Source organism: Mustela nivalis (genome assembly GCF_964662115.1).
Source record: "Mustela nivalis genome assembly, chromosome: 17".
In the NCBI taxonomy this organism is placed as follows: Eukaryota; Metazoa; Chordata; class Mammalia; order Carnivora; family Mustelidae; genus Mustela; species Mustela nivalis.
Window position 1 is genome coordinate 15,226,157 of NC_139036.1, and position 27,842 is coordinate 15,253,998.

Genomic DNA, 27,842 nt, shown 5'->3' on the forward strand with positions numbered 1-27,842 from the left:
GAGAGCTAAGTGAGAGGAGGGGCGGGGCAGGGTGGGCACAGTGCTGTCGCAGGGCAGGGTCCACGGATGGCCAGGGCAATGGGGGGGTGGTGGCAAGGCTGGTGGTCTTGAGGCTGGGCGACGGGGGCTTCGTGGCTCCCATTGAATCGAACAGCCCCATGCTGGGGATAGATATTACTTGAAAAAAACAAAATCTTTTTTTAAAAAAGATGCAGGTGGAGAGCAGATCAGGGGGCTGCAGGCCCCGTGCCCGGGGGGAGAGTGGGGACAGGCTGGGAGGGTGACTGCCACAGCAGTGCCGCGGGGACCTGTGTGTGGATGGCTCCGCTACCTGTGTGCTGAGCGCTGGATGCTGGGTGCAGGGGCCCACTCTCCTCTCCTGCTGTGAGCCCAGAGAGCTGGGATTCCAGCAGCTTCCGGCTTCTGGGAGGATTTCCGCCCTGGCGTCTGGGCTACAGGGGGCCTCTCCCTGCGGCTCCCACCGATCTGATTCTCTTCTCCTCGCACAAGGGCCAGGTGCTCCTGAGCCCCGAAACCTTGTCATCTCCCTCCTGTGTTAGGGAGGCGTGTGGGGAGGGTCGCACAGCCCCAAGCAGGGCTGAACCAGAGCTCACAACCCAGGTGGCTGTCTCGTGTGCCTCTCCGGGCAGCTTCTCTGCCCTAAGCAGTATGGGGTGGGGGACAGGTCCTGGTCCAGCTCAGGGGGGCAGGCAGGCCGGCCCCAGTGACCTGCTCCCAAGGAGTGGGGAGCAGGGCCGAAGGGAGGGAGAGGAGGCAGCTCCGGGCCTGGGCTCTGGGGAAAGTGATGCTTTATTATATAAAAATCTGACCCCACCCTCCTAGCCCCTCCGAGGCTGCACATCAAGCAGCTGGATCCCTGGCCAGCTCTCTCTGGCGGCGGCATGGCCAAATTCAGTGGCTGTGGCCGTGGCCCAGTGCGGGCCTTCACCGGGGGATGCCCTGGGGCGGGCTGGGCCCCGAGGTGCCCTGTGTGTCAGGAGGCCCAGTGTCGTAGCCCAGCTTCCTCATGTCCTTGGTCACCACGTTGAAGAGGAGAGTGACAAAGCCCTGTGAGCGCACGCGGGTCACTGAGGAGAGAAGGTGGTGTCAGCCAGTCTGTTCTGGGGTATCTCAACCCCAGCAGTCTCTCCTGTAAAATGGACCATGCCCCCACAGGGAGGTATGGGGGCTGCACCAGGAACCGACAAACCTGGCAGACCCTCTACGCTCCAGCCAGGCCCAGGTGGGAGCAGTGCTCGGGGGAGAGGCCTGGGCTGCTCCCACAGTCCATCTTGTGCATGGCAGGTCCCCGGCTCCCACCCTGTTTCCTAGGGGTCCACCCAGTCCCTCCTGGGCTCCAGCTTGCCTGTGGGGAGGGGGCGGGGTTGAGGGGATCAAGCTTTACCTTCTCGGCCTTCACCCTGGGCCACCACCTTGGGGTCTGTGTACTCGGGCCGGCGTCCCATGAACCAGCTGGGTGGACAGGAGGACACGGGGTGAGCAGGTCCTCGGCCTGGCTATCCCTCAGACCAGAGACATGGGCTTCAGAAACCAGCAGCCCTCCAACCCCTGCCCCAGGGCCCGGCCCTTCGCAGAATCTTTCCACACCCCCGCCCTCTGCTGGGGAAAGGTGAGGCTGGGTGCCGCAGGTAGCATCCATGGAGGCTCAGCAGGCTGCCCCCCAGGCCTGAGGTGCTCTGTGCCCCACCCCTCCTTGGGTGCACACCAAGCTTTCCCATCACGACCCCCTGTGGCTTTGAGGGAGATGTGGGGCTGGGGGCACAGTGGGAACCCAGGTGGAAATCCCAGAAAGGGGACAGCAGCTGGGGACGGGCAGTGTGACCCCCCCCATCCCCCCGGGGGGAAGACAGGCCCCATCCTGGAGTGGTGGACAGAGGGGCCGGATCTGGGCTCTCCACTTTCTTTTTTAATAATGTGGGATCCAGGACAAGTCCCTTCCCATCTCTGAGCCTGAGCCTGGCTTCCTCCCGGCTGTACAGAATGAACTCCCAGAGCTAGAGGAGAAGGCACTCTGGCAACTGCTGGGGTAGGGGGGACAGTCATCCTCTTATTCATGGCTCTCGCTCTGAGGTTCAGGTGCCCCAAGGATGGGCTCGCTCCGTGGTGCCCAACTCGATCCTCTCACCCCAGTCACAGGTGCAGGGGTGCGGCCCTCCGGGGGCCCCGACATGCTAGCTGTCCACCCATCCCTCCCAGGAGCCTGGAACTGCAAACACCCCCATCTTCCAGAGGCTGAGAGCAGGATGGGCACATGCCCGAGGCCACAGGCAGAGAGGTGCGGGCTGGATGCTCTGGGCTGCTGTCCCCGGGCCTGCCACTCCAGGCCTCACAGCCTGTCACAGCTCCTTCCAGACCAGAGGCCACGCCTCTGCCAAACCCACAGGAGCCCGAAACAATCCGGGTGCACATTCCCCACGGGGTGGGCCAGGCAGGCGGGGGTGTCACCGATCCAGGAGCACCTCCAGCCTGTGCTCTGGGGGTCCTGGGGAGGGGGGCGGGGGGGGAGGCCAGTGATGCAGCTGGGGGTAGTGGAGGCCCCACCAGGAAGGAGGCCCCTCGGTCTGTCTGTCGAGCTTCCCACATTCTCAGAGCAGGCTCCGCCCAGCCTTCCGGCTAAAGTGGCTGACCTGGGAGGGCCAGGAGGCCTGTGCTCTGCCCCAGCACCCCCACCCTCCCCATGGCTGCCCAGCACCCTCCCCCACCAGCAGCCCCTCCAGCTGCTCGCTGGAGTCTCCTCTTGGCTCAGGCCACCCGGCCTGGGCCAGCCCCCTGGCCCCTGGGGTGCAGCCTCCAGCGAGGGCACCGGTGTCCCCTGGGGGTGGGGCTCCAGTCTGGCTGATCCTGGACAAAGCAGTGACTGCCCCCTGCTGTCTGTAGGCCGTGTGGACAGCCAGTAAGGGGGCTCACTGGCTCGGAGCCTCGAGCCTCGGGAGGGGGATGGGAGGGGAACTGGGAATCTAGGGTTCTAGCCAGGGCTGGATGGCAGGCCACTGTGTCTGTGTGCCTCAGTTTCTCCATCGGAGGAGGGGGGCTCTCCACCTTACAGGCAGGGGAAGCAGCCACCGCTCTGTCCTGAGGTCTACAAGGACAGGCTGTTCAGGGTGGAGGAGAGTGTCCAGGAAAGAGCTGAGGCCAGGAAGGACCCGGTGGGCTGGAGGACATGCGGGCAGGGGGTAGGGCTGGAGGTCAGCAGGACAGGAGAATGCGGGGTCTCCCAGCACCCTCGCTAAAGCTGATCCTAAACGCAGAGATGTGCTTGATGTGTTTCTAAAGCAGCGTGTTTAGGAAAACCATTTTTGTCGCTCTGTGAAGGCTGGGTGGGAGGCGCTGTCATGGGCTGGATAACGGCCCTAGCAGTCCTTGTCCCTGGAACTTACCAACGTGACCTTATTTGGGAAAAGGATTTTTGCACATCTGATTAAAATAAAGATCTTAAACATGGGGGCGTTGTCCTGGGTTATCTGGGTTCATCCTAAATGCCCCATAAGTGTCCTAAGAGGGGGAGGGAGAGGGGACACACACAGGGGAGGGGGTAACACGTGAGGTTGCACACGTGACCACAGAGGCAGAGACTGGAGGGATGGGCCCCAAGCCCAGGCAGGCCGCAGCCAGCAGAAGCTGGCCAGGAGCAGAGGCTCCCCAAGAGCCTGGCGGGGGGTGCAGAGGTGGCAGGAGGAGCGCGGCCCTGCGGGCGCCTTGATCTCACCCCACTGATACTGGTTTTGGACTGTGAGACAATTAAGTTTCTGAAGCCATTGAGTTTGTGGTCACTGGTTACACCAGTCCCGGGAACTAATTAATACAGGGCTGAGGGGAGGAGGGCAGGCAGGGGGGCTGAGCAAAGGCTGGCCTCTATGGACAGGCTCTGGGAAGATTTTGACCAAACCACTTTCGGTCATCAGATCATCCCCCACTGTCCGGACTGCAAACACACGCCTTCCCCAGGGGAGGCTGCCCACTGCCCCCAGCTGCTAGCCTCTGGCACTGGCAGAAACACCCAGAAACTTGTCCTGCACGGAGACCCTTTCCTCAGAGGGATGTAGCCCTGAGACCCAAGGTTCCCTTGGAGCTGTGAGGTGCCGAGCAGCACGGATGCCGCGGCCGGGACAGCAGCGTGGGCTCAAAGCCCTTAACCTTCCTGTCCCCACTAATGGACCTGGCCCCTATTTTCCTGACAGTTCCGCAGGTGGGTGTCATCCTGTCTAGCTTACAATGGCCCAGGGCACCTTCCCATCATGGGGGCTTCCCAAGGGCCTTCGGGGGGGCAGGCACCCACATTCTCCCCTCCAGGCCTCAGAACTCAGTGACGCCTCCTCTGTGAGGCCCAACACTGTCCTGCCCTGCGGGACTCTGGCCAAGGCTCACCCCGAAACCACCCAGGCCTGCAGGGGGCCGCTCGTCAGCTGTACCTGGGCACCCGGGTAGCCTTCCTTCCCTCCCCACCCCCATCCTGGCTATGAACAGAGGGCTCCTGGCTGACCTGGTGGGGAGCAGTGTGGGGCTCGCAGCCAAGCTGAGCGGACAAGAGTCTCAGTCGCCAACCTCGAGGCAGTCGGCCTGCCCTCTAAGCCTAGATGTGGATGTGGTAAGGGCCAAGAGGCTCCCTGCCTCCCTGGTGTCTCCCCCACACCCCTTGCTCACCACCCACTAGTGACACCACATCCATGCTGCTCTGAGCACACTAAGCCCATGGACTTTGCACCATTTCCTACGCCTGGAATGTTCCTTCCCCAGATCAGCCACACTGGCCCTTACCTCCACTCTACTTTCTGTTTGGATGTCACCTCCTCCAGGAGGCCCCCACACCACTGTATCCTCCTGTGTCCTTTTTCATATTTTAATATCCTATTACATCGTGAGCATCTCCCCATCTGTCGAGAGCTTTTGCTCTGCCCTGGCACTAAGACCAGTAATGGGGCACAGAGTATAAAGGTGCCCAGCCTCATGCGGCTGGACCAGCGGCTGACCGGAGCCCACAGCCCCTGCTTCCCTGGGCCCCAAAGATGGAGCAGATGGGAGACCCGACGAGGTTACCCAGTGCAAGTGAGGGAGGACAGGGACACCCCTCCCGCCCTCCACTCTGACTCCCTAGGTCAGAAGCAGGCGCCAGCAGGAGGATTTCGAAACTCACCTCGTAAACTTCTGCAGTTTAGACGTGGATTCGGGGACAAACATGGGGATGGTCCTTTTGTGCCTGAAACAGATGTTTTCACGGACAGATGTGCTGAGTAACAGAAAAGTGGTGGGACTTCCCGAGCGTCTGGTGAGCAGGAGCGGTCCATCAGGCAGCACCAAGTCCGAGCCAAGCCCTACCCGCCCCCGCTGTGCTCACTACGAGCAAGGTGCCGGAAACGGCCCAGGGTCCCCTTGAGCCTGGCATCTTGTCAAGGCTCAGGATGATGCTGGGGTAGAGCCATCACTCCTGGGGCCCTGTCCCCCACATCTCCAAGGCCTGGTTTGGATGCCCTTCCTCCAGGAAGCCCTCCTCGATTCCCTGCACCTTCCCCCGGCTGCAGCCCCCTGCCCTAGTCCTGCCCACCAAGCCTGGGGTCCTGGCCCTCACTACCCCAGCCCCACCTCCTCTCCACATGCCTCCCCCCACATCCTGCGCCTTCTGTCTCAGCAACAATACTCAGAACATTTGGCCGTTCTACTCTAGGCAAACTCCCGTCATCTGCATCCCAGAACCCCGTCTAGAGCTGTCACTGCGTCTCTCTGTGTCTCTACTTCTCCGACAGCTCCCGCTGCCCAGGCCCCAGGGGACGCCAGCACACTTCCAGCCTCGCAGCAAAGTCTGTCCCAGGAAAAGCCCTGCTGGGGGTGCCCTGGTCCTAAACCAGCATGGCCCAGCAAGGGACGGACTGTGGCCCAGGGACCCAGTCAGAGCCAGAACCCACCTGCCAGGTGAGAAAGGCACGTGCACTGCCCCGTAGCCTCGGACCACATCGTTCCCAAACACGTCTGGTCCGTATACACTGAGCACAATCTGCGGCCCTTGGGAAGAACAAGACAAGGGGTCAGCAGGTGGAAGGTGTAGGGCAGAGAACAGGAGTGGACACCGGACCCCTCCCCCTTCTCCACTAAGGGCTTCTGCTGACCCAGAATCTGGGGAGGCAGGCGGGGACAGCGGTGGAGAGCGCAACAAGTGGGCGAGGTCCTTGGCGAGGACCAGATGCCTTGCAGATCCTGTGCCTTGACAATACAGGTAGGACCCCCGAAGGCACTCTTCTCCTCTGCTCAAGGCACAGGGACCCAGCCAGGAAGTGAGCAAAGGGGCCGCTTCTTGGGAGCCTCCTTTCTGATACAGGTGGTCAGATTCAAGTGTGGGCTTCCAAGGTTCGCAGCCCACAGGGCCTGGCTTTGGGGTGCCGCAGGGGAGGGAAAGAAAGACCTTCCTCACCATTTTCCTTTAAATGATCGCTGATCCCACCAGTTCCCTGTAAACATGGAGGTACACTGGGTCCTTTCTCCAGGGTCAGTCTATTCATCCTCTGAAGGCAGGGGAGAAGTCGCTGCCTGGAGTGAGGCAGGGAGGCCCAGGAAACCGGGCTGCCAGGCACCTGCGGCCTGTAGGACGAGCCTCAGGCCATCGGACAACTCACCTCCCAGCCTCTCAGGTCCCTCATCTCTAGGCGTTAGGTGCTTGGTGAGCCTAAGACACGGGTTCGGGGCCCTTCCCATCACTCCCCCTCCCCCAGAGGGAGCCCCTATTCTGACTTGAAGAAAGTACTCCTTGTAAGCCTTTCCTGCCAAAGAAGGCATCCCAACATGGTTTCGATTTTACCCACTTTTTTAAGGGTTTTAATTTTGAGAGCAAGTGAGTGAGCGAGTGAGCGAGCACGGGGAGGGGCAGAGGAAAAGAATCCCAAGCAGACTCCAAGCTGAGCCAAAACCAAGAGTCAGACACTTAACCGACGGGGCCACCCCAGTGCCCTGGTTTTACCCATTTAAATGAATAAATAAAACCTTATACAAATGGAATTGTAGAATCTCTGTATTGGTACCCAGCTTCTTTAATTCAACGTTGTGTCTGTGAGATTGTTAAGACTGTGTCATGTAGGGGATGTCACTCGTTCTCAATGCTAGAGAACATTCTGGCTCTGGACAGACCAGGAGAACAGGGTTTGCTCCGGTGTTGATGGGCATGTGGGCAGTTTCTCCTTGGGGAGCCCCCAGGTGGTGAGGCTGAGCTCTTGTTCAAGCCCTTGCCCCCTGCACGCACACGGTTCTGCTGGGCACACGTCCCAGGCACCCTCACACCCGCCAGGCCTTGGAGTTCCCTTCACACCATGTCCTTACAAAGCGGGGGTCCTCAGTTTCCCTGATTGGAGTTATTCGGGCGTGGGCACGGGTGGCAGCTCACCACAGCTTGCCTTCACCTTCACTGCAATCTTTCTCACTGAAGTAAAGCCCTTGCTCTGTTTCTCAGTAACTCGCATGCCCTCCTCCGTGAAGGGACTGCTCGGCCTCTTGCCCTATTTTTACCAGTCTTTTCCTCATTGATGTGCAGTGTGTATGTGTGTGAATTCCGTGGCCTGTCTTTGCAGCTCTGTTATATTATGATATTATAGTAAAGAATTTCTTTTTGATATATCATTTTTGAATCACATGTGTGCACAAGAGAAGACAGTCTATTTATTTTCATACAAAAAGCCACTGGTTTTTGTCTGTGTATCTCCTATCCAGCATTCACGCCAATTTATTATTTTAGTAACTTATCTGTGCGTTATTTTGCAAATTCTACACGCATAATGTCACCTGTAAAAAATGACAGTTTTATTCTTTCTAATTCTTATGCCTTTGTTTGTTAGCAACAAGGAAATTGTTCACCATTTCACTTAGAAAAGCTAATGTTTGCTCTAAGTTTTTTGTAGATAGCCTTTATCAAATTAAGAAAATTTCCTTCCAGGAGCCCCTGGTGGCTCAGTTGGTTGGGGATCCAACTTTTTTTTTTTTTTTAAGATTTTATTTATTTATTTGACCGACAGAGATCAGAAGTAGACACAGAGGCAGGCAGAGAGAGGGGGGAAGCAGGCTCCCCGCTAAGCAGAGAGCCCGATGCGGGGCTCGATCCCAGGACCCTAAGATCATGACCTGAGCCGAAGGCAGAGGCTTTAACCCATTGAGCCACCCAGGCGCCCCACAACTTTTTTAAAAGATTTTATTTATTTGATGGAGAGAAAGAGATCATGAGTAGGGCGGGGGCGGTAGTGGGAGAACCAGACTCCCCACTGAGAAGGGAGCCTGATGCTAGACTTGATCCCAGTTCCCCGGGGATCACAACGTGAGCTGAAGGCAGACGCTTAACTGACTGAGCCACCCAGGCACCCATGGGGGTCCAACTCTTGATCTCAGCTCAGGTCATAAGTTCAGACCCCACAATGGGCTCCATGACTTTAAAAAAAAAAAAAAAAAAGCAAGCTTTCTTCTATTCCTAGTTTGTCAAAGTTTATCATGAATGGATGCTGAATTTTATCATCGTTTCTACATTTATAGGGATGATCGTGACTTTCCTTCTTTTTAAAGCAGTGAATCACGCTGGTTGATTTCGGATATTATATAAGCTTTATATTTCTGGAATAAACCATACTTGTTCATATGTTATCCCTTTTACATCCTGCTAGATTAGGCTTATGAATATTTTATTTGAGAGTTTCTGTAACCATGTTCAAGGTCAGGAACGATCCGGAGCTAGGTCGCAGCTCCCAGGCTCCACCAAGCGCTCTGAGGTCTCTGTCCAAGTTGCAGGGATTTTCCTGGTTTTTGCACCCTGAGCCCAGAGCAGCTGTCAAAAGCCTCCATCAGCCTCTAAGTCACCTCTGGGGGAATCAGTAAATACTCTCGGGGCAATGTGAGTGGGATCACGTCTCTAGATTTCTATATTCTCCAGGATCGTGGCCTGGTAAATCTCTAATACTTTGCTAGCTCTCTGAAACCTTGGAATAGTTGTGTTTTGTTTTTGCTTTTTACTACTGTATTTGCCTCTGCGAGCCTTCCTCAGCAGCAGGAGATGGCCCACTATCCAGTGCCCTGTCCCAGGAAGCCTATGGAAGCATTCTTACTTGTGGATAATGACAAGGAGGACTGCCAGGCAGCCCCTGCTTCGGAAACCCCGCAAGCCTAGACCCCAAGCCACATGCAGCAGAGAGGCTCAGACTGTGGAATCAGATGGGCCTGAAATCCAATCCATGCTCAGCTGCTAGATATAAAGCCAAAGGCAAATGAAATTACTTTTGGGCCTCGGTTTCCTAACGTGAGAAAAGAAACAGAGTGATCTGTCCACCGCTTAGGCCGAGCCCACCTGGGCCACAATGGCCACAGGCTGGGGCCACACTGATACTCTCTGAGCTTCCTAAAGGTCAGCTCTGTCGCCTGTCCACGAACCAGGTTAGGGGTGGTGGGGGAGGTGGAGGGAATGGGCCAGGTGGCAAGAGAGCAGAGGATGGGGCTGTCGCAAGGGCCCAGGGGACGGGCAGAGAGGAGCTGGGAGCGGATGGCCATGGGGGCACCTCCCCCCCGCCCCCACCCAGCTGTCCCTGCAAGGCCCCTGCAGACTCACAGCCGTAGGGGTTCGTGCTCTTGAAGGTGACGTCAATTGGGAAGTTCCACACCAGCGCTCGCCGCACATCCTGGCTCTTGGACGTGATCTGTGAGATGCCCTCCTCCAGACCCTGTGGGAACAGGGACGGCGACAGCTGCTGCCCGTGCTCCGGCTGCCACACCGCTCCCCCGACCTGGGTGGGCAGTTTTCCTCACTACCTTCTGCCAACACGCTAACTTCCCATGACCAGAACTCCAGGGCGCTGGGGCAGCTCCTGAGCCTCTCCGGGTTTCACTTCGTCGGATCTGGCTTCGTGAAGAGCCAGCCTGGGCCCGGGTTCTCGCCCCCTCACAAGAGCAAGCGGTCACGGGTCATGTCCCTCTTCTGTCACGGTCACGTATGTCGGTGCACGTGTGTGTGCGAGCTTCTCTATCAGGAAATGAGGCTGGCCCTATGTCTTCCTCCACCCACCAACCCATTTGTAGCTCCCCTGCCAAGCACAACTCCTGGAATGAGCTGTGCACACTCTCCGGCCCCCATTCCTTCTCACTTCCCTCTCGAGAACCCACTTCCATCTGAGCACAGGTGCCCATGCTACCGAAGAGCTTTTGGTGGGGAGCTCCAGGGACCCCAGGGTTGCTGTATGTGCGGACATTTCTCCCAAACCCGCAGCTGGTCCTCACCTCTGACCTCCAGAGCACCCCACCTCCACTGCCAACCCTGCACCCTGGCTGGATGTCTACTGGGAACCTCAACCACCACACATGCTGGACAGAGCTCTGGAAAGTTCTCCCAGATCTGGCTACCCAGTCTTCTCACTGAAAGGCGGCTCTGCTCCCAAGTGCCCGGGCTCAGAAGCTTCATGTTATTCTTAACTCCTTTCTCCCATGCCCCACATCTGCCCAAGAGGAAACCCTGTTGCCTCCACCTTCACAATATATTGGAAATTCGAGCACCTGCCGCACCCCCAGTGCTGCGCCTCATCTACGTGCTGTCTTTGCTCCTCTGTTTCTGGGAACTGTCCAGGGTCTCCCTCTCTGGCCCTTGCTCCCCGTCTACTCTGGACACAGAAGCCAGAAGGAGCTATGGAAAACACTAGAACACTAGGCAGGTCATGTCCTCTGTTCCAGACTCTCTGAGTGGGTCCCATGTAACCCTGCGTGAGGCCGTGGTCCTTACTCTGACTGACCGTGTCCTCCACGGCCTGACCCCCCCCACCCCCACTTCAGCTCCTGCCACACTCCTCCCTGCTCATGCTCCTTGCTGGCCACACCTGCCTCCTTCCTGTTCCTCAAGCGCCACGCACACTCCCGCCTCAGGGCCTGTGCACCTCTGCTCCTTCTGCCTGCAGAGCTCTTAACACAGACCTGCACATGGCTCCTTCCCTCACTCCATTCAGGTCTTGGCCCGAAGTTACCTTCTCAGGGAGGCCCTCCCCAGCCCCCCTCACCTAGATTCTGGTTTCTCTCTATCCTCCATACCTCCTTTCCCAACTCTACTTTCTCTTTGGCACTTTTTACTAGAACATACTAGAACACTGGTACGTATTGTCTGTCTCACTGCACAAGGATGTGCGCTCCACGAAGACTGGGACTCTCATCTTGCTGTCTGGGGGAGACAGATTACTCTGAGCCCAGTCTTGCAAGGAGAGCTTCGGTTCTGCCTTCGGACTCCCCAGAGTCCTCCCCGTGGGCTAGAAGAGGGCCGGAGGCTCTACGGGCTGCCCACATGTTCCTCTTCACGGCCATGTGCAAGCTTCCGGGACGGGGCACGTGAGCGAGTGCAGCTTTGATCTGGGAGCCCGCTGATGGCTGCATTCCCCACTCCAGCTTTACCAGGAACAAAGTCATGCTTGGAACCTCCCTGAGCTCAGTGTCTACCTCTGCATGGGTTCTGAACTGGGACTGAAAGGGGAAAAGTGGACACCTTCAGAAACCCCATCGGTCATGGAGCCTGTTCATAAGGGACGCCCGAGGGCCCAGCTTACCGCCGTGGGGGCCCAGTCCTGGCCATACACAAAGCAGTACTTGCAGTAGAGATCATCATACTCTGGAAACTGCAGGAAGAAGCACACACAGCTTGAGATTACAGAGACCCGTGGTGAGGCCAACGTGTTGACTACGTAAAGGCAGCCAATAGGAATTCTGAGCACCAGGCACCTGGAGTGGGTCTAAGAAACAGCCAGGGCTGAGGACACGGGGTGCAGCATAGGGACTGGGGCCCGAGATGTGGGAGTCCAAGGTGCAGTCCCAGGCTGCTACTGCCATTGAGCCTTTGCCTGAGTTCTGGCTTCTGTCTGGCATGCCCTTCCCATTACTCCATCTGGCAAACTCCGGTTCATCCTTCAAAACTTACCTTCCAGGGAGCCTGTCCTAACCTTCAGGTTGTTTTAAGCACCCCCTGCCCCCTGACCCCTGTCTTGGCTCTGTCAGCCCCTGGTCCTCCCCTCTATCAAAGCTCTAATGGTTTGTTTATTTCTGTCAACCCCATTTGACTGTGAACAGGGAACAAGTGTGATGACATTTTTGTGTCCCCAGTGCCTGGCACAAGGGTGGGCCCAGAGGAGGTCTGAGGGAATGGTGCCAAAGTGAAAGGATGCTATTGGGACATGAAGCCTACAGGGACCTGGAGCTCAAGGCCTGGAGAGAGGGAGGGACCAGAACTGAATGGGAGGCCCCGGAAGGCAGGCATGGGTGCTGACAGTGCACAGACGTGATCCAGCCCAGCCAAAGGCCCCTCATGGGACAGAAGAGACGAGGGGAAGGTAGTCGTGGACACTAGGCCAAGGGGTAGGTGGACAGGGTGGGAGCACGGGGACATGAGCCCGAAGAAACAGGGAGGCATGAGAGACCCAGAACTTTACCCAAACCAGTTCACCTAATCCTCACAATAATACAATAAACACCATCTTCCAACAGTCTGGAAGGGTAATGCATCAAAGTTTTGGCGGCAGGCAGATCTGGGTTTAAATCCCAGCTTTGCCGCTCCATTTGGGCAAGTGTTCCCATCTGTAAAATGGGGATGCTACTAATATCCACTTCACAGGATTGTTTCGAGGACCGAATGAGCAGTGCTGCAAACAGGGCGAATTCATGGTGAACATACCTATCTATCTCTAACTATCTAGGACCAATGGTTCTTACAAACTGTAGTAGCGTCCCCTTCTGTCAAACTGACCAGACTCTCCCAGGATCTTTCCCCCACCACCATCGTGGGATCAGATTCACCAGATTACCTCCGTTCTGACCCAAATTCAAGAATCTGAGAGTTCAGAGTGCAGAGCACTAGAGGACCGAGGCCCAGCGTCCCGATCGAGTATCGGCTCCCCGCCTTACACCCGCGTTAGGTTCCTGCCCGGGACTCCACAAGCTGGACATGATCCGAACGGGGTCTCAAAGGCTTGGCCGAGCGTGTCCTCGGCACGAGCTCAACCTCTCGAGATCGGCTTCCACCCGCGCACATCGGGGCTGAGTTTTCGCAGGAAAGCCTGTCAAACGCTGGTTCCCCTCCCCCGCCTAACCGTGGGAGACAGAGGCTCGGGAGGAACAACGCACCTCTCCGGGGCCACGCGGCAGCCCTGGAGGTCGCGGGATGGGCCTCCGGGGAGAGTGGGGTAAGGCGGACGAGGTCCACTGCCGCTCACCTGGGCGCTCTCCACCTGCCCGTTGACCATGAGTAGGAAGACGCTGGGACCCGCCGCCGTCATGGCCAGGCTAGGGTCTCCAGGAAAGGACCAAGGTTACGCGCGGGGTTACGGAGAGGCTCTGGGTTGCCCTGGAAACCGACGGCGTGGCGCGTGGGACACGTTTCTTGGGATGGGACCTTCGCTAAAGCAAGCGTGCATGCCGTAGTGCGCAGGCGCAGCCAGCGGCGGCGGGTGGGGCTGGGCCCTCGGAGGGCAGGGCTCCGCAGCCCCACCCCTCTCCGGGGAAGCTGGGGCAGTCCACGAGACCGGCGTCGGAGCGTGGGCCTATTGCGTGGAACCTAGCCGCGCTGCGGGATCAGGCTACACCTCCAGGGAGTGTGTGCCCACTCGGCTTCGGCCCCGCCAGCCCCTAAGCGCAGAGGCGCTCCCTGACTCAGGCCGGTCGGATACCAAGTGATACAGATGCCTTCCGCCACGAGATGGCGCTGTGGTGCTACCAGGAGGATTGAGGAGGGGAAGACTGCGGGGCGCAGGTGCAACGCCACCACCGCGAGTCGGAGGTAACCCGGGAGGCCCGCGAGGGGCGGGGCCGCCCGGATTCTGGAGAGTCCTCAGCTGGGGCCCAGCAGCTGCTTGCGCAGGTCAGAGGGATGCTCCCCTGGGGCTTTTGAGAACCCCTGCCCCCCCAAAATTTATTAAACAAACTTGAGAGGGACCTCAAAAAAACCTTTAGTCCAAGCCACGGCTCCTGCATGTGAAGGGGGGAAACTGAGGCCCACGGAGGGCTTAGCACCTGGCATCCCAGCCATCCAGCCGTGGGAAGAAGAGTGAGCCTGAGTCCACTGCTCTGCCAAGTTAATGTTCACATGACAGTTACTCCCTGGCTGCCCCGAGTAGGTCATAGCTTCTGTTAACACCTGGATTCTGTCCCTCTTAGCACTCACCATGGTTTATATGACTCGATCTAGTGCTTGGCTCCCCTCCCCTAGACAGCCTGCCTGTTCCAGGAGCCCAGGGGCCACGCTGATCTTGTGTTCTGGTTTCGGGGCACATCGGAAGCCCTGCTAACGGTGTTAGATGAATGAATGAAGGAGAATCACAGAGGGGAGGTGGCTGGGCTACAGTCACAGCAGCAGGGAAGTAGCTGAATCAAGGTTCACTGCCAAGACTTCACAGACTAAAGAGCCTCAATGCCTCCTCTGTCTGGTCCTGGGCCTGTTCTTGGCCATGGTGTCCAAAAATGGCATTAGAGACCTTAGCTCTGATCCAGGAAATGAAGGGAGGCACAGGTGTATAGATTTCCAGGAGCCCAGGCCCCCAGCAGGGACCCCAGGTCATGATGTCCCTGCAGCAGCCAGTTGCTAACTTGGAAGCAGGCCAGCGGGCTCCCTTCAGACACCTGTGCAGGAGAGGGAAGGAGGAGTCAAAGTCAGCCCAGACCGACCAAGCACTCCGAAAAGGTGAGCAGAGTTAACGGATTGGGGGAGGGAGCTGTGGGCAGCCAGGGTTCACACGTGTGACGGGAGATGCTGAGGTTGTGGAGTGCAGATGGGTGCAGGCCCCAATGCAACCACACTTGGAGCTCAGAGCTGGGGTGGGAGTTTGCCTTTCCAGGGACTTGGTCATATCCCTTACCCCACCCCTCATACCTTCTTTCCAGTTCAAATACTCTCTCCCACGGATTCTACCACTCTTTCCTCCTTGTGGCTTTTGAGGTTCAGTATCATACAAAAGTCGGTTGTCAACAAAATGCTTGTGATTATCAAATAACCAGGGCTTCCAGTAGTTTATAAGCCAGCTGTGTCAGGGGCACCTGGGTGGCTCAGTCGTTGAGCGTCTGCCTTCGGCCCAGGTCATGATCCTGGGGTCCTGGGATAGAGCCCTACATCAGGCTCCCTGATCAGTGGGGAGCCTGCTTCTCCTTCTGTCTCTCCCTCTGCACCCCGCCCAGCCCACTAACCAAGTATATGGAATGGGAGGCCCAGGATTGGGTGGGAGGATGGCCAGGCCTAGCTCTCCCAGGTCTGGTAAGCTTAGGAAGGACTGCAGGGGAAGGGGCAACTCGAGGCTTGCTCAGGGCCCAGCTGGAACCCTTATCACCAGTTTGGGGAAGAGGGTGGCAGGGGGCTTGGTGCCCTGGGAACCCTCAGGCAGGCACCTACAGGTCTGGAAGTCAGGGTGGACGCTGTGCAGCAGGGATCTGCTCTGGGAGGGTGGGGTGGGGGGTGGTGGGGGGTTATGGGGGGCAGACCCTCAGCCAGGACTGACATTCAGATTTGCCCATTTCCTGCCCTTCCCTGAACATCCTCCCGGACACTCCCCACTCCCCCCTGCCTCAACTAGGGCTCCATCATCTCCTGCGTTCTCACAGTCCTCCCAGGTCCCTGGGGAGGGGTCCAGGAAGGTGCCCAGTGCCTGCCACGGGGGCTGGAGGCTGACTCGGACCTAGTTGGGTGTCCGTGCTCCCCCTCCCCCCTGCCTCAGCTGTTCCTGGGGCTCGGGGACTGTTGGGATTACTGCTTCCGCAGGTGCCCCAAGCTCTTCCCTGACTGCCTGCCTCACCCCGGTCCGGCGCCCCCTGCTGCCTTCAACTGTCCCAGGTCTCCACTCCCATCCTGCAGAAATTAGCTTCAAATCCTTGGGCCCCTGCAGAGCTGCCACAGGAGGAAGGGGTGAGGCCGGGTGGCCAGAGGGACAGGCTGCACAGTGATGGTGGCCTTGGCCGCAGGGCCAGGGCCAGGCCACCAGAGCCAGGCCGCCAGAGCCAGAGCCAGAGCCCTCACACCCTCCCGGGGACACGAGCAGCTCCTCCACACGGGACATACTCTCGCATGAGGCCCTGGACCCGGGACGTGTAGCCTTCCTCTTTCTTATCTGGCCCCCCACCTTTCCATCCAGGCCCCTGCTAAGCTCTGCAGCCCCCCTCCTACCTCTCACCCCTCCAGCTGTAAGTCAGACTGCCTGCAGTGTGATCCTGTGTGACTTGGAGAAAGCTACTCAACCTCTCAGAGCCTGTTTCCTGGTTACACTCAGGGAGGTCGTGGTCAGGATTAGATGTGATAATGTAGGTCAGATACTTAGAGCAGACTGAAGCTCGATGTATTAATAACTCTTGTTATTAAAAGCACTTCTTGGAATACTCATGCTCTTCCTTCTATCCAGCACATCATCTCTTTCCTGCCCATCCAGAGAACTCCTATTCAACCTTCAAAGCCCATCTCTGTGAAGTCTTCTCTGAACTCCTCTCCCCAACCTCTCACCATCTTCCTCCTGGGACGATTTCCTCACCCTCCTCCCTAGAAGCTGGTTGTAGGCAGGTGCCGCTTCCAGTTGGCGACGGCGACGAGAGAAGAATTAGGCACAAACAAGTCAGCTGCAAAAGACTGGGAGCAGGGGACAACAGTCGAAAAGGACTGCTGCCACGAGCAACTCCACAGTCTCACTTTTATTAGATAGAAAACAATAACCAATAGAAGGATTGATGAAGGTCACACGTTAGTCACGTCTTGCAGGCCAGCAAGGAGGAGGGTAATGTTTATAGTTAACCAAGTACATTCAAAGGACTCATCTAACTAACAACGAGCACTTCTGGGAAGAGAAAGGAGCGATCACGAAAAAGGGAAGCAGGCGGTTTGCTGACCGGGCGTTCCCGGCTGCCCGGCTTCGGTGAAGGCTTCGGTGAAGGGGCGACATTCCGCCCTGAGCAAGCCAGGCATCCCCAGCTGCCCAGCTTCACGGTCGTACATCGTCCTTCTCCCCTAAGACCCGTTGTCAGTATCAGTGTTTCTTAAGGCCATATCTAAATGTGCTTGGCAACTAGTAAAATCCTCCAGGGGTTACAGTTTAAGTAACAAATTGTTCTGAGGGGCAGCAGCAGGCAGGGTATCCAGCTCTGCTTGATTTTCTCTCGAGACAGGGAGCTCACTCATGACTGAGGCAGCTGGGTCTCATTTAGGTAGCCCACCATGTCCACCTGGTCCCACCCTCAGAGGATGGAGCCCCATCCACGTGGAACTCCTCCCTGCAAACTAGGGGCCGCCCGCCCCCACCTGTCACTATCTCTGTCCCGCACCCAAGTTCCTGTTACTGGAACGCAAGCCTGGGTTAACAGTTTTTAGAGAATGTGGTCTCTCAGCCCTCAAGGGATGGGTGGCCCCGCCCCCTGCCCCAGCCCCTTTCCCGCAGCCCCTCCCCAGAGAGCAGCAGCACCAGCACCACCAACATTTACACAGCCGGCCCTGCGTCTCATCCATCCCAATGGGGTCTGGCTTCCTCCGTCACCCCAGGACATTTCACCAGACCACTCACACAAGGCTCACGTCAGTGGGCAAAGGGGACGGTGCCTGGGGAAGAGGCCTGGATGCCGGGGGTTGGAGGGGGTGGCAGGTGTCCGGCTTACAGACCCAGGCCCATCCCCGTGACTTGGGCCAGGGGCTCCTTCCCGGGCTTGCCTCCCATCTCAGGGGACAGAGAGGGCAGCTGCCACAATCCACAGCAGCAAGGAGACTCCCACCCTCCCTCTCCCGACATCTCACGGAGCTCTGGGGCGCCCGCATTGAGGCTTTCTCACAGCAACTCCACGTGCTCCGTGCCCCCCAAGCCCCCCTCCCCCCATTAGTGGCAGGGCGCCTGAGGTTCAGAGAAGTGAATGGCTCGGCCAGATTAGTGTACTGGAGGCTGAGTTGGATTCAAACCATGGTCTGGGCCACTCCAAGTCCCTATATCCTTCTTCTCCTAGCCCTTATAGGTCCCTCTTCCTGGCTCAAGCTCTCAGTTGTTCTGTGGAGGGGCTGGACCCAGAGATGCAAAGTTAGGTCCTTTGTGGCCCGGCAGCCCCCCCCCCCACCCTCTGTCCCTCCTGTGGCTGCCCCATTATTCCCTGCCCCCCAGCTTTACAGTATTGCACCCCTGCACGCACACTGCCTTCTTGCAAATTGTATGCATTTATATTTCATTGAGGTGGAATTCACAAACATGAAAGCAACCATTATTTTGAAGATTTATGTGTTGGAGAGAAAGAGCGTGTGTGCTCACACACGCACGCACAATGCCGGAGGCGGGGAGCAGAGGGAGAGAAATAAGCAGACTCTGTGCTAAGCCCGAAGCCCAACACAGGGCTCGATGCCACGACCCTGAGATCACAACCTGAGCCCAAATCAAGAGTCGGACGCTTAACCGACTGCGACACCCAGTTTCCCCTAAAGTAACCATTTTTAAGGTAAAATTCAGCATACCCTGTTGTCTTTCCACATGCTGTTCCTTCATGCCTGAAATAGCCCTGCCCCCTTTGCTACCTGAAAGCTTCTAACTGAACAACCTCAAGGTCCAGATAACTGTCCCCTTCTTCTGCCTGCCTTTTCTCAGGACCCCTCAGCCCCTCGGTCACAGTCCCACCACAAAGAGGCTGTGGTCTGACTTGGTCTGGACCACACTGAGAACTCCGTGAGCGCCAGTGGAGGGAGGGCACATCGGAGCCCTTGTCGGATGACCGTGTGAACTAGTAAATGAGTTGAGGTCTTTGGGGGACCTTTTAGGGGGCAGGCCTGCAGCCTTAAGGACCAGGGCTGAGCCTGCAGGTTCCAGCCAGAGAGAGAGTGTAGATTCAAGTTGGGGGGGCGGGGAGAAGACTGAGGGACCCCAGCCTCCAGCAGAACAACAGAATCATCAGGGCTGGGTCTCGGGCAGAGACCAGCATAGAGTGTAGGGCCCTCAATTTCCATCTCCAACCTGTCCCCCGTTTTGGTATGACCCTGGGTTAGTGATTGCCCTATTCTGGACCTCAGGGTCTGCATTAACAAGAGAAGGGCATTGCCCGAACTTCTTCATTCTCCCGTTGAGTCCTTTGAGAGGCTGGGGGAAATCTCTGTCCCCTTCAAACCTGGCCCCGGGGATGGGGGATGCTCTCAATCCCTGAAGGTCAAGGGAGGAAGCGGCTGGAATGGCTTCTTCCAGGAGTTAACCAGTAGAGGGAGCTGTAGAGACGTGAGTCAGACAGCACTGGGTTCTAATTCAGATTCTGGCCCTCAGTAGCCGTGGGAGCTTGGGCTGAGGGCTTTGTGGCCCTGAGTCTCGGCTTTCCAGGCACCCCTCTCTAGCGGGGCACAGTAAGTGGGAACAGCTTCTCCACGGTGAAGACGGTGATGTGATTGGAGCCCATGTTGCTTGTAGACAAAGTTGACTTGCTGGCCAAATTCTGGAAAACACTGTAAGTCTTTAAAACCTTTCATCTTTATGGGGCGCTTGGGTGGCTCAGTGGGTTGGGCCTCTGCCTTCAGCTAGGGTCATGATCCCAGGGTTCTGGGATCGAGCCCTGCATCAGAATCTCTGCTCAGCAGGGAGCCTGCTTCCTGCCTGCCTCTCTGCCAACTTGTGATCTCTGTTGGTCAAATGAATAAATAAATAAAATCTTAAAAAAAAATTTTTTTTTAAACTAAAAACCTTTCATCTTTAATCTGGAGTTACACACAATGGCAGCCAAAGCCAGGCAGGGACCCGAAACATGCCAGGAGTTCACACGGTGGCTACGCGGTGTGGCGGTGAGCCTGGCTGGAGCAGAAAACTCAGCTGGGGCTTAAATACATCGAGGTCCTTTGTCTCGAACATCCAGACAGTCCTCAACTGACAGCATGGCTTGGCTCTGCTATCAGGGGACCCAGCTTCTTTCTAGCTTCCCTCTCCACCTTCTTTCCATGTGGCTTCTGTTCCCATAACCACGAGATGGCCCATTCAGGTCCAGAGGTAGTGCCATGTTCTGGGCAGAGGAAAGGGGCAAAGATAAGGGGGTTCCGGCAAGACTTGACACATAGACAGGACAGCCTCTACAAGCCGCTGACTGGATGAGGGCTTTCATACACAACCCGTTAGCCAGCCCTGATGAGGGAGCAGGAAGCTGGCTGAGGACAAAGCAAAAGCGGCACCTTGCACCCCCTCTCCACCCGCTCCCCTCGGTAATATGTGTAACATATTAACACCCCTGACTGCCATAAACAAGAAACAAATAGTTAACTTGCAGAGATCACAATCCTGCTAGAAAGGAATCTCCCAACTATCTTGATGTTAATGGATTGCTAAAAGACAACATTGATTTTTCTGGCACCTTGTAGGCTCTCTTTAGCATATGAAAACTCCGTTGAAACCTCCCTTTCCCTCACCTTCCCCCAACTGCAGGGTACATAACCTGCCATCCCTCACAACCCGGGGCAGCAGCTCTTCCTGCCCATGGGTCCTGTCCCCATTCTTTAATAAACCACCATTTTGCACCAAAGATGTCTCAAGAATTCTTTCTTGGTCATCGTGATGAAGTTCTAGAACCTAGGTGAGGTTCGGTGGGCTGAGGTCCGGAGCAGATGACCAAGAAAGAATTCTTGAGATATCTTGGGTGCAAAATGGTGGTTTATTAAGGCACGGGGACAGGACCTGTGGGCAGGAAGAGCTGCTGCCCCAGGTTTTGAGGGATGGCAGGTTATATACCTTGCCATTGGTGGGGGTGTGAAGGGAAGGGAGATTCTTGGTGGGGTGTTATGATCCTGCTATCATTTACATTCCCTTCTACCTCATTCTCCTCCAGTTTATGGTGGGGAGGAGACATTAGGGCTTCAGGAACTGAGTTATTTGCCTCTGGAAATTTGTGCTATTGATAAGGTAACTCCCTGTTTGTAGATCTCTAGGACATCTGTAGAGCAAGGGAGATTCCTGTCCTGCAGAATTGTGATCTCTGCAAGTTAACTATTTATCGTTTTATGGCAGTCAGGGGTGCCTGAGGAATGCTACACATATTACGGAGGGGAGTGGGTAGAGAGGGGGGTGCAAGGCGCCAGCTTTTGCTCTGTCCTCAGCCAGCCTCCTGCTCCCTCATCAATCGGCTCCGGACCTCAGCCCACCGAACCTCACCTAGGTTCTAGAACTTCATCAGCCCCACATCACAGGGCACATCTAGCTGCAAGGGAGTCTGGGAACTTGAGCGTTTCTCTGTCCAGCCTCCCCAGGGTAGGACAGCAAGGGACAAGTCAGTTAGAATGAGTGTTGACTTAGCCAAGTCCTCACTTCCATCAAGAACCATGCCTGGGGACGCCTGGGTGGCTCAGTTGGTTAAGCAACTGCCTTCGGCTCGGGTCATGATCCCAGCGTCCTGGGATCGAGTCCCACATCAGGCTCCTTGCTCGGCAGGGAGCCTGCTTCTCCCTCTGCCTCTGCCTGCCATTCTGTCTGCCTGCGCTCGCTCTCTCCCCCTCTCTCTCTCTCTGATAAATAAATTTAAAAAAAAAAATCTTTAAAAAAAAAAGAACCATGCCTGTTTCTGTGCATCAAGTGCATCTCCACTTCAAGCTTCTGTTTACCTCCTCCATTCAAAGGCCTGGGCTGCCAGAAGTATTTCTCTGTTTTAAGAAAGCAAAAAAGCTCAAGCGTGGAAATAAGCAAGGAAATGATGGGAGCCGCTTCTCCTCAAGCAGTTGTTGAGGATGGGGGCTGTGCTTGGAATGCTGAATGAGTCTTGGAATGCACCAACCCATGCAATCAGATGATCAATTGATCAAAACACGCCCAACCAGGGGGCCTGGGTGGCTCAGTGGCTTAAAGCCTCTGCCTTTGGTTTGGGTCATGATCCCAGGGTCCTGGGATGGAGCCCCGCATCAGGCTCTCTGCTCAGCAGGGTGCCTGCTTCCTCCTCTCTCTCTGCCTGCCTCTCTGCCTACTTGTGATCTCTGTCTGTAAAGAAAATAAATAAAATCTTTAGAAAAAAAACGAAAAACAAACAAAAAACATGCCCAACCAACCTGCGGGGACACCTGCTGGTGGGTCACACCGCTTCCTGCGGACAGGATACCAGCCTCGGTTGTAAGCGTTTGGATCCACAGTTGCTGCTTTAAAGACAGCTGGAGGGGCGCCTGGGTGGCTCAGTCCTTCAGGCAACCGCCCTGGGCTCAGGTCTTGATCTCAGGGTCCTAGGATGGAGCCCCGAATCAGGCTCCCTGCTCAGCGGGGAGTCGGCTTCTCCTCTGCCCCTCCCCCTGCTCGTGTTCTCTTTTCCTCTCAAATAAATCTTTTTTAAAAATGCTGTTACAGAATAAACCCAACAGAATGTAACTTGGTATTGTTTGTTGGCTCTTTTTTGACAGACTGTTGAAATTAAACGCATTGGAAGGGGCAAAAAACACAAAAACAAACCAACTTGGGTTTTCACTTGTTAACATGTAAAATCACATCGTAACCGGTAAAAGATCCGGAGCTATGTTCTTACATCCTATGAGGCCGATAATAAGTACTTCTGACTGTTCTAGGATGTTCCTTGCTCATAGCTACAAAATGGGTTGCGTGGGGTTCCCAGTGCCAGTTTTAGCAAGTGCTTTCCCATCCGTTCAGCCGCCTGATCCCCGACAATAGCCCTGGAGTTTGAAGTCGGCAGCTCCCTCACAGGGAACAAAGCCAGAAGGCTCCAAGACCCAGAGCGCCACACAGACTGCACAGTGGGGTGGGAGGGGGCTGAACTAGAATCCCGCCCGCCTCTGGTGGGCTGGGGGGCGTGGCCTCGGTGGGGCGGAGCAATTAGCCCCTTCCAGCGGAGGCTCGCAGCTGTTGCAATTGTTCCCACGGAGTATAAAAACTGAACACCAAGGTCATGAGAGCCAAGCCTTACCTCTCATTCAGTATCTACTGAGCACCAGCGTACTGTGCTGGGCGCTTGCCATGAAGTTGAGAGCAAGACAGGCACCCTCCGTGTCCTCATGGTTTGACTGACTGGTGCTGGGGGAGACAAACAACTCAACAGATGTCACAACGGTGTGACACAGGGATAACTGCTAGGGAAAAAAAAATAAAACAGGGTAAAGGGCTGGGGGGGGGTGGGGGGACTTCCAGACAAAGCACAGTCAGTGCAAAGGCCCTGAGGTGGAATGCGCTGGAGGAACAGAGAGGCAGCCTGGAGCTGGCTCATGCTGACTTGCAGTGACTCACAAGAGACAATTGTGCATAACTCGGTCTTCAGGGATGTCATGCAGGCAGCATGAAATCAGCCACAGAGGGAGTATTTATACCGTGGAAATTGGCAAATGCTAAAATCAGGGCTTTTGAGTTAAAAAAAAAAAAATTTTTTTTTTTTTTTTTAAGAAGGCTCCACACCAGAGTGGAGCACAACGTGGGGCTTGAGCTCATGACCCTAAGATCAAGTCCTGAACTGAGATCAAGAGTCAAACACCTAACTGAGCCCCCCACACATTCCATGGCCTTCGATGTTTTATATTTTATTTCCGTTCTATTTTTTTTTCCAAGAGCCACCTCAACAGCATAGCACTGGGGTAGGAGATGGGTTTAGAGAGCTCACTGGGGCCTCCGAAGCAGTGCAAAAAAAAAAAAAGGAAGAATGTGAAGTGGCCTGGGTTTTACCAGAGTCTGGGGCCACCATGTGAGGAAAAGACCATGGGTGTGTGTGTTGGTGGGGGGTGGGGAGCTGGGAGGCTGGGAGGAAGCAGATGTGCCCATCCAGGTAGGATTGCCAGATTAAGCAAAGAAAACTATGGGATGTATGCAGTATTTCGGACACCCATAACCAAAAAGCAAATGGTTGCTTATCTGAAAGTCTGAGGTAACTGGGTGTCTTGTGTTTTAGCCGCAGCCCTGCCTGAAGGACCAGGCAAGAGAAGGCTGTCCATAGCTGATTCTGGAAGGCTTGCTTCCCCCGTCCTTGGGTGGAAGCCTCACTTATGGCCATTCACCCCTCCTGGGGTGTGCAGAGCAGAACCCCCACCAACCTCCTGCTGACCCAGCCCACACTCCAACCGACCCTGGAACCCTGGATCTGTGTACACCCGCAGCTGTTTCCTCCAGCTTTCCCCCAGCAGATCTGATGGGGGACACTGAGCAGGGAGCAGATCCCAGATGGGTGACGGGGTTGATCTGACGGGAAACCAGGTGAGCTGCCGTCTGCATCCTGGGGATGCAGACCTCGGGGAAGCTGGTTCCTCTACCTCCTTCCCTTCTTCATGAGAGGGGAGTGGAGGGCTGCGTGATGGACTTGTCCTCTGGGAGGAGGAAGCTCCCGCAAGGGACATGATCTGTTTTCCGAAAGGTCTCTCGGACTGCAGTGCAGGGACTAGGGTATAGGAGCAGGAGAGGAAGCCAAGAGGAGACAACTACAGTGGGACTAGGCTGTAAGCAGGAAAGACGGCGCTTCTCCTACTCTAGCTCCCCGACTCACCCCACTCTAGCTCCTGTCTCCTGCCTCTCAACTACACCTGCCTCAGGGCCTTTGCACTTGCCCTTCCCTCTGCCCGGACTGCTCTTCCATCAAATCTCCACAGGGTTCATTTCCTCTCCTCCTTCAAATCCTTGCTCCAATGTCACCATCTCTGTCTGGCCTTCCCTGATTATTCTATTGAAAATTATACCCCCTCCCCGCCCCATCAGTACTTCCTACCTCTGTCCCCTGCTTTGTTTTTCTGCAAGGTGACTGTGACCTTCTAAGACACTGTGTAATTGAGTGGATTGATCGTGCTGCTCTCTTCCAACCAAAATCTGAGTTCCTCAAGGCAGAGATTTATGTCTGTCTCACATCCCAAATCCCCTGAACTGGGATTTTATTTATTTGAGAGACTCACCCCTAAATGGTGTCTATCTGGCTGGCATGTGCTAGGTGCTCTGTATCCTGGAGTCAATGACTGCAGTTTCGGATTTAGGTCTGTAGGAGGTGGTAGATTGGAGGGGTAGATGGGGGGGGCGGGGAGGAGGGAGAGGGAGGGATTACGGGTGACTCCCAGGTGCCTGCCCTGGATAGAGGTACCATGTCCTCTGGATGGGGAGCCAGTGAGCATGGTGTTTGACACAGGAATTGGAGGGCTTGTGGGGTGTCTGTAGGGAGATATCTGGGGAGCCCTGGCCGTTGGGTCTGGAGCCTGGGGAGAGGGCCAGGCTGGAGCAGGGTTCAAACTGGTCAGTGTAGAGATCTCAGGGAGGAACAGAGTGTGGAAAGGACAGGCGCCCAGGCTGAGCCCTGAGATACCAACATTCTGGGGAAGGACAGAAAATTGGGGGGAGGGGAAATCAGGAGAGGGGAGTTGCTATGAAGTTGATGTTCCTGATGACATTCCTCCTGGGTTGGTCTCCCCAGCAGGCCTGGGATCTTTCCAAGGATGGAGCAGATACAATTCTCCACCCCACACTCTGGGCAATCACAGGCAGGCCTGTGACTGACACAGGAGTGTCCTGGGCTGGGCAAGGTCAGCCTCAGTGTGTTTGCCCAACTACTGGGTTCCCCAGGGACCACAAAGGATGGCAGCCCCAATGGTGGGACTCCAGACACTGGGACAGCTGTGATGATATCCACTACCCCCCCAACCCCAACATCCCCAACCAGGTCCCTGCAGCTTGGGTAAACTAAGTGGTGGAAGCAGGGGTGAAGAGGGGTGCCCAGAAGCCACAAATGACCTCCAATTGCAGCTCTCTGGCCATGAGGTCAGGCCACCCGCCCAAGCCTTTGGGAATCAAGGATGGCACCTTCTTGGCAAGCTTCCTGTCCTCCCCTCCACCCAAACCACAGGGAGCTCACAGGCCAGCCTGGGGGAGTGTGTGTCCCTCTCCTGGGGGGGGGCAGGCTTGAAATTCCCCCAGCCACACTGAGGTCTAGCTCTGTATCCTGTGTCCTGTGTGTATATTTCCATTTGGACATGTCCCTGCATGTGTATATTTCTTGTGTGGATGGATGTGTCTCTGCTCGCCTCTGTGAATGTGAATGCAAGTGTGCATGCGAGAGAGTGTCCCCACACCCCTGTGTGTGTGTGTGTGTGTGTGTACATAGCAGTGTCTGTGTCTTGTGAGTCCCTGCGTGTATAAGTATGTCTGTAAGCCTAAGTGGATTGGGCACCCATGTGGGCCCCGGGGGCTGAATGCTGGTGTGCACGTGTGTCACAGCATGACTGTGCATGGCCTGTGGGGCTTGGCAATGCTGGGGATTGGAGGGACAAGCTGGAGCTGCCAGCCAGCACCAGCCTCACATCCGGCCCTGCTTGTCGCTGGGGAGACACTAGGCTCTGGGCCGTGCTCAGTCTTGGCAGCTGCTACCTTTTGGAAAGAGCTTGGGAGTCCCAAAGGCTGGGAGAGATGAGGAGGATGGTTGCACTGGGGAGAAATGAACCGCAGATGGGGGGTCTAGACCCTGCCCGGGCTGCCAACCTTCAGGGACCCCTAGAAGAGGCCTGTCTTGGTCTTGGGCACTAGGATACCTCCCACCTGCCCTTGTGCACAGTAGATCTGACCTTCCCCTTTTACCTATGAGTTACCTACTCAGTACCTGCTCTCCACTTCTCTTCCAACAAACCCTGATTTGGGGGGCCACAATGTGCCTATAGATGCACTGGGCTTCTTTCTTTCTTTCTTTTTTAAGATTTTATTTATCAGAAAGAGAGAGAGCCAGAGAGAGCACGCACAAGCAGGGGAACAGCAGGCAGAGCAGGCAGAGGGAGAAGTAGGCTCCCCGCTGAGCAAGGAGTCCAATACGGGACTCGATCCTGGGACTCTGGGATCATGACCGAAGCTGAAAGCAGCTGCTTAACTGACTGAGCCTCCCAGGCATCCCTGTACCGGGTTTTTCAGCCTCTCTTGCACCTGGGGATAGCCTATGACACAGTTCTAAGATGTAAGTACACATCTGCCGGGGGCTACCAGGAAGGTGTTTGCTCTCATGATGATGGATGACAGATGTAGCACCGTGTCCTTCTGCCTCCTTTATTCTGTCTGGAACTTGAATGGGATGGCTGGATTGCAGCAGCTGTCTTGCAGTCATGAGTTAAGGGAGAGAAAATGTCATGAGGACGATTGCAAAGTGAATAGAGTCTTAGTCCCTGACGAGCTAAACCAAGGCCAACAATGTACTTTGGATTTCGGGGTGCCTGGGTGGCTCAGTCGGTTGAGTGTCTGACTTAGTTTTGGCTCAGGTTGTGATCTCACAGTCATGGAATCAAACCCCTCGTCAGTTTCTGTGTTTGGCAGGGAGTCTGCTTAAAGATTCTCTCCCGTTGTCCCTCCTCAAGCCGTGTGTGTGCACAAGCACCTGTTCTCCCTCAAACAAATAAATACGTCTTTTAAAAAGTAACGCAAAGCACTTTGGATTTCTCATGATGAAAGAAAAATACATCTTCATGTGTTAAGCCAGGGTTGGTGGTTTTCTGTTAGTTATGGTCTGGTGCAATCGTAACTGATCTTTCCAGGTTGAGATGGGAGAATGGGCCACCCTGTTCCCCCCCCCCCCCCGCCACCAGCTGTCGGCCCCTCCCTCCCCGTTCAGAGTCCTTCCCACCTCCAGCGGCTGCCACCATTAACACCAGGGCCTGGGTTCGAATCAGGCCTAGAATCCGTTATAATTTAGACCAATTCCCCAGTCTCTTGGAGGGACTCCTTCCTGAGTGATGGGAGAATAGATTGCAACCCTGAGGGTACTGAGATTCCGAGAGGGCTGAGCCTACCCTATAGTCCCAGCTGAGGGGATTACAATGCCCCCTCCTCACTGCTTGTGCTCTCGCTCTCTCTCTCAAATAAATAAGTAAAATCCAAAAAATCCCAAAGGAGTCAGATGAATTTTGAGGTTTTTCAGTGATCATAAAACTTATGTTCACACTATAGTCTCTCTCTCTCTCTCTCTCTCTCTCT

The 27,842-nt window shown here is 55.9% G+C and overlaps 1 protein-coding gene across 1 annotated transcript; it reads right to left on the minus strand.

Moving 5' to 3' along the window:
• Positions 1-792: 792 nt before the first annotated feature.
• Positions 793-13,411, minus strand: B9D1 (B9 domain containing 1). The gene is made up of 7 exons (XM_082706914.1): positions 13,206-13,411; positions 11,550-11,618; positions 9,581-9,692; positions 5,919-6,015; positions 5,153-5,215; positions 1,406-1,473; positions 793-1,088 (listed from the first exon to the last, which is right to left on the minus strand). Exons 1-7 carry the CDS (start codon positions 13,266-13,268, stop codon positions 946-948), a joined length of 615 nt encoding a protein of 204 aa, XP_082563040.1. The 5' UTR covers positions 13,269-13,411; the 3' UTR covers positions 793-945.
• Between the last annotated feature and the right edge of the window lie 14,431 nt (positions 13,412-27,842).

Excerpts from the sequence above, each read along its gene's own strand:
- B9D1 (XM_082706914.1), bottom strand. The coding sequence starts at position 13,268 with ATGACGGCGGCGGGTCCCAGCGTCTTCCTACTCATGGTCAACGGGCAG. Across the intron at positions 6,016-9,580 it reads GAGCACGAACCCCTACGGCT|GGCCGCAGATTGTGCTCAGT; the intron begins GTGAGTCTGCAG and ends GTTCTTCCCAAG. Across the intron at positions 5,216-5,918 it reads GTGCCTTTCTCACCTGGCAG|GCACAAAAGGACCATCCCCA; the intron begins GTGGGTTCTGGC and ends CATCTGTTTCAG.